At 33.3% G+C, this 6,108-nt stretch overlaps 1 protein-coding gene across 1 annotated transcript; it reads right to left on the minus strand.

The window, feature by feature from the left end:
- Positions 1-204: 204 nt before the first annotated feature.
- LOC25488136 (uncharacterized) lies at positions 205-4,235 on the minus strand. Its single transcript, XM_013607802.3, has 7 exons — positions 3,936-4,235; positions 3,807-3,842; positions 3,667-3,720; positions 3,507-3,560; positions 762-815; positions 601-672; positions 205-512 (listed from the first exon to the last, which is right to left on the minus strand). The coding sequence occupies exons 1-7, from the start codon at positions 3,987-3,989 to the stop codon at positions 390-392; spliced, it is 447 nt and encodes a 148-aa protein (XP_013463256.1). The 5' UTR covers positions 3,990-4,235; the 3' UTR covers positions 205-389.
- Between the last annotated feature and the right edge of the window lie 1,873 nt (positions 4,236-6,108).

Genomic DNA, 6,108 nt, shown 5'->3' on the forward strand with positions numbered 1-6,108 from the left:
TCGGTATTCACATAAACTAATAATCCAAATTGATTGGTTTTAGTTTTGTTATGAAATTGATTGGTTAGGTAACTAAGGATTAGAATATTTCCAATGCTTTATCAGCCGAACTTCACTAGGAACTCAGCCACTAACAATGACTTCTGGTTGATCAAATAAATCCATATAAAAGCAAGCAAGCAACAAATTGTAGAAGAAAGTATATTGAACACAAAGGGTAACAGGAAAGTTTTATCATTGATCTACTTGAGTCATGTATTGTTGTACTCAACAGTACTAATCAAACAGAACATAAAACTACATATGCCTACTAATACAAACACACATGAAGTCATTAAGTTTTTTAGGGTATACATTGCTAGTAGCAAATACCCCAAACAAAACGCTGCTTAATTTTCAGCTACTTTGGCATTCTCCTCCTTTGGTAATACTGGCTGCTCTTCCTTGACAATTTCTTCAATCTTAGTTTCTTGTGACTGAGCTTGCTTTGCATCTGCTGAGACATCCTCAAGCTGCAATACATTTTGATGTCAGTGCACTAACTAAATTAAGTATTCGAAGGAAGAGATTTTCAAAAGTAACCAAATTTTTTATACTTACCCTAATGTTTCTTAAGCTAGCATTAACATCCTCTTGTTGCTGCTGAAGAGTGGTCCTCAGATCTTGAAATTCCTAATTTTGTTTTCAAAAACAAATCACACACATGAATTTAATTTGAAAGAGGGCACTTGAGAAAAATAATAATTAAAAAGCACACTCACTGCTCTAAGTTGCTCCACTTCGACATTAAGTGTTTGCTTAAGGTCTGACAGCTCCTGCAAGAACAGAATCAAACACATCAATATTTGCAAAACTAGTGGCATAAACATAACAACAACAACCAAGTCTTATCCCACTAAGTAGGATCAGCTATGTGGAACAAATGACACCATAATGTTCTATCATGTCTATAACCAACTCATTAATCACTAGATCTTTCTTAATAGTTTTTCATATATCATATCAATGGCATAGACATAAAATAAAGATAAAGGTAAAGTATCTGTAAAAAAGAACAAGATGAAGCTAAAGTAACATCAGTACCAGTTGTAAAAGAAGAGTTCAGCCACAATAATAACCAAAAAACAAACAAGACACAAGAAGAGGATCAAATCATTATTAATCCTTATGAGCTAGGACTATGACCATTGAGCACATTATGAATGATATGAACCCTATCAAAACCAAGCAGGAACAAAAAAATAGAAGCCATGGACCATGGATAAATCTTTCATTAACAAAGGTAATCAATGCAAACATATGACATGTGTCTGTGCAGAATAAAGATATTTCTACAGGTTTCCTTTTAGCTGTTTAACTCTGTTAAAAGTTAAAAATGGGTTTCTTTCCAACTAGCTACACTTAATTAAGGGTAGAAAATAATTTGGGTCCGTAATCAGTATACAGTTAACTCAAGAAAAGGTTTTCAATTTAATTCTTGTGTATATTTCAGTTTTCAACAGCAACCCAGACATATATGGTCAACATAACACCATAAATTCGAGTTACTATGAAGTGCAATGACCAAATTGAAAATGGTTGTCATGTTTAGGGGGACAAAAAATTAAATATTTATAATCCCTATGTGCGAGACTGTTTTACAACTCCGTCCCTACATTTCACTCTGCTAAAACTCTAACAAATAGTGCAACATGGGATGAATTGAAAAGCAATTGTACATATAATATAAAAAAGGAACAACTGGAAGAACTCATTTGAACCAATGACATAAGCGCTTATACAAGTGATTGAGAGAACTTAAAAGAAGTAACTTATAACATACCCATAAGGTGTTTTCGGCTTATTTTTATAAGCTCCTTAGGATAGCTTATAGAAAAATTTATTCAAGTTTATGTGAAGTTTACCCCAGTGCCCTCTTTGATTGTAAAAACAATTTATACATAAATGTTTAATGAATGTGTTTAATCAAACTGTTTAACCAAATGCTCCCTTGAAAGAAAAAAACTTCGCATTAGGGACCAAAAAACAAATGTATGTATAGGAAATAATAATATATCCCATCCCTTGAGAAGCTTTATATCAAACGTGGGCAACAACAAACTAAAAAGGTGCAATATAATGTAAGTAAAACTATTACTTTCCTTGGTTCTAGAATCCAGACAACCAAAAAGAGATTTCCAGAAGAATAGCAAAGAACACTCCTTGCATGAATATATCCTAAATCCGTATTTTGTGCTAATATAAATTGAATTGGATAGGATAAACTCCCCTATCAAGCCATGAAATTTTGTCTACAAACATTTTCATGTATCTGTTAATATGACAAGCCAAACACCATTCTTACTTTGCTTTTATCCAGCAAACTACTACACCATCACTTTGGATTTCAGTTAAGGAAAGCAGTTGACTAAGCATCCACCCAATCAATTCTAGGAGCCGTTAACATTTTTTAAGAAGAATTTATTCAACACACTTGACTTTATCCTTCCTGTTTGTAAAAAATATCATATTCAAGAGATCTCTGCAGTTTTAATCAAATGCAGTCTGATTCAATATGAACATAACAACCATGACGGTGAAGGCTTTCATATTACAGCCTAGAAACTTTTCTTTTGATACAATGATTGATACCTTATGGAGTTAATTCTCCAATAAAATAAAAAAAGCAGAGAAGATGTGATGTGGACAAGTAAATGAACCAAATTGTACAACTTGAGATGCCAACTCCCAAGTCATTATAGTGTTACAGATGGACAAAAACCCAAAGCAGAGCCAGCATAAATAAGTAAGTGCATATGACACATCACTCACTACACAAATCTACACACAAAGTAGAAAAAGGTACTCTCCTAATATTTGGTCATGAAATAAGAACGTTGATCATACTAAGTGGCTGTTTCATTTGGCAGTGGAAGAAGGAAACTCGCATCCCAGTTATCAGTTGCTGTGATTTTAACAAAGCTCCAAATAGTAACTTTTGGTCAGACTCAGACGTGTGGTGAAGTTGTATTCCGCCGCAGAAACAAACATGATATAACATCAGATTGTATATCATAGGTTATAGGTTATGCTATGTGCACCCTAAGACTTTGCTTAAGAGGGCTTCTAATAAGCTCTCCTCCTCTTGGGAGTTACTAAAAAAGAGAGAAAAGGTTTAGGGATTTTATAAAACCCTACAAAGCCCTTCATTATTGTTTTATAGGGTAAACAAATATGGCATGTTTGGATTGATGGTATAAGGTGGAATGAAGCGGAATGAAATAGAATAGGATACCATCCATTCTCAAATATACCGTAAATTTTCCTGAACTGGAGGAATTTACCCTCCCCTTTCCCCAAATGCATCCCCATCCACCCTCCTAACTCAAATACAACTAAAAGAAGTGTTAAGTCATAACATTTAATGTTTAATGATAGGAAGCATAACAATAAAAGTCTTGTTGTTGACACAAAAACAGAAGCAAAATCCAGTATTCAGAAGATTGTGATTAATAAGAGTGACTTACATCGCGATAAACCTTGACTTGTGTGTCCAACTTTGACCTCCAACCTTGCAAATCCTAGTAATCATAAACAGATCCAAAAACAAAACAAAACAAAAATTCAGCTAAGAATGGAAACAAACACACCCGTGAACTAATTAATTAATCACATGAAAAGTGTTACCTGTTTCAAACTCTGAATTCGACCGAGAAGCTCGGATCTTGATTCATTAAGTTCCTGAGACAAAAAAAAAAAAAAAACATGATGTTGGAAGTTCATACCATAATGTTTTTGTGATTAATTAATAAAATGAGGTAAAGTACCGCAATTTTTGAGGAAATTGGAGTGATATTCTCCTTCTGAAATGGAAAAAAGAAGGTTTATTAATATTGAAAATGAAAATAAATAGAAGAAAATCGGAAAGAAAATGATAAAAGAAGAAGAGGAGTCACAGTGGAGGAGAGAGGGAGAGCAGGAGCTGTGGAATCAGGTGAAGGAGAAGACATTGGGGATCTGATCGAGTTGGAGAATTAGGGTTTGGTGGCACAGACAGAGTTGATGATGATATGCGTTGTTGGATGAAATTGACCAATGGAAGAGGAAAACACCAACCAACGTTAAAATAAACAGAAACACGCGAAAGATAGCCTAGGAGCTTAAATTTGAAAAATCACGATAACGATACATACGATTCATTAGGCGGGATATCTCACTATATCTTCCCCTACCCACCAAGGGTTTATAAATTCGTAAGACTGAAAATATTATTTTTAAACCTCATTTTACTACCAACTTATAGTTTATTTAGTGAGTATTTGGATCAGTTTTTCTTTGATAACGTGATTTTGCTTGATGTGCCACAATACCAAACAGATCATTAGTAGCTTTAAAGAAACTCATATTTTGGATCCATGTTTTAGGGAATTGATTTTGCAAACTATCCAAACATCCTTGAAAAGGTTAAAATGACGTTTGGGAATGAAAACGGGCGTTTAGAGCTAGCAAACATCAAACATATACTTGATGAATTTATAGCTTATTTTTAAGCCATTTCTCAACAACAAGCTTATTTTACGAGCTTGTAACTTATTTTACGAGTTTGGAGTCTTCTCTAGTAAATGTTATTTTTTCTATTTTCTTTCCACCTTTTGTTATTTCAAATTCTAAAATCATCATAAAAGTAAAATCCATACATATTTTTGTTTATAGGGACTAAAAACTTATCTAACCCTTTTTTATAATCAACAAATTAATTTTTATGCACAAATTATGTTAAAAAAAATCCCGTACATAAATTCAATCAAATCATGTCAAACAAATGCCGATAAAATATGTCAAAAACTAATGTTGCAAGGTTTTGACGTATAGACATGAAAAGTTCAAACAACTGTACTCAAAGTATCAAGATGTTGAATAAGGTTTCTTATACAAGGGGAGGATAAGGAGATATATTGGATACACTTGAAACTATGACCTAGTTTTAGATTTCAAAAGCAATGATTAATGTTGGACTTTCCATCAATCAGCGTGTTATCAATGGGAGAATGAAGAGTGTTGTTTATCACGATGATTAAGAAGTAAGACATGACGATAATGTTAAAGGAGACGAAAGATCTACTTGGTTATTGGTTCAAGTCAGTAATTGAATGTGTCCCAAATGTCATTTCTTGATAAAGATGTACATAGTTTGTAAGAATTTTTCCAACAATTAACCACTTTTGTTGAAATGGTTGTGAAAATCGACGATTGTACGGAACAAAAACGTCTTAATTATGCTAGGGTGTACACTCGCACTTCTTCTTTTTGACTAATTAACAAGACGTTGAAGGTAATGATCAATTGATGATATATTTAGTGTTAGAATAGTGGAGGAACATTTCTCTTGTTAGTGTCAAATAGAGATGCATGGTGTTGCATGTATTTAAGGGACGTGGCTGCCCCATTTTACTTATACATGGATCGTTCCTGATTGTGTGGGTTAGACTTGAAAAGGAAGAGATAGAAGAACTTAATAATCACCCTCATGAGAGGAAGTGTAAAAGGGTGTTCCAAATAGGGTGAGATTTAGCCTGGGAAACAAATTTTGTTTCCCACCATGGGAAACTTCAATATTTAAGGACAGGTGACTGTTTCCACCGGTAGAGACAAAAATAATTAAAAACTAAAATTTGGTTTTATATTATTTTCTTTACCTTTACTGACTAACCCCCCTTTCACTACTACACTTGGAAAAAAATTTCAGACAAAGTGTTGTTTCTTCATATAACAAGCTAAGCTTTTACAGCAACGAATCAAATACTAAGACCAAACAAATCAAATATTGTCTTCCGAAGCTTTCCTTACAGCAACGAATCACGGTCTTACAGTCTAATCTTCACTTTCAATTTGGTTGTTCTAACACGCAAGAACAAGAACATCTCAGATCTGCAGAGTAAGCTTTTACAGTTATCTATAACGTAGCTACGCAGTTGCATCTCAAACATAAACGGTGTAAGATTGAGATGCGAATTTCATCATTCGAATTTCTAAAAAATGATAAATGAATTAAAAAAATTATGAAAATGAATTAATTTTTATTTGAAATTAAAAATGAAATTTTTGCATTTCAGGTAAATCCTGAACTGA

The sequence above is a fragment of the Medicago truncatula genome, chromosome 2, assembly GCF_003473485.1.
Source record: "Medicago truncatula cultivar Jemalong A17 chromosome 2, MtrunA17r5.0-ANR, whole genome shotgun sequence".
NCBI classification, from domain to species: Eukaryota; Viridiplantae; Streptophyta; class Magnoliopsida; order Fabales; family Fabaceae; genus Medicago; species Medicago truncatula.

Coding starts and splice junctions, on each gene's coding strand:
- LOC25488136 (XM_013607802.3), bottom strand. CDS start 3,989: ATGTCTTCTCCTTCACCTGATTCCACAGCTCCTGCTCTCCCTCTCTCC. Junction 3,561..3,666: donor GAATTCAGAGTTTGAAACAG/GTAACACTTTTC, acceptor TATGATTACTAG/GATTTGCAAGGTTGGAGGTC. Junction 816..3,506: donor AAGTCAAGGTTTATCGCGAT/GTAAGTCACTCT, acceptor CTGTTCTTGCAG/GAGCTGTCAGACCTTAAGCA.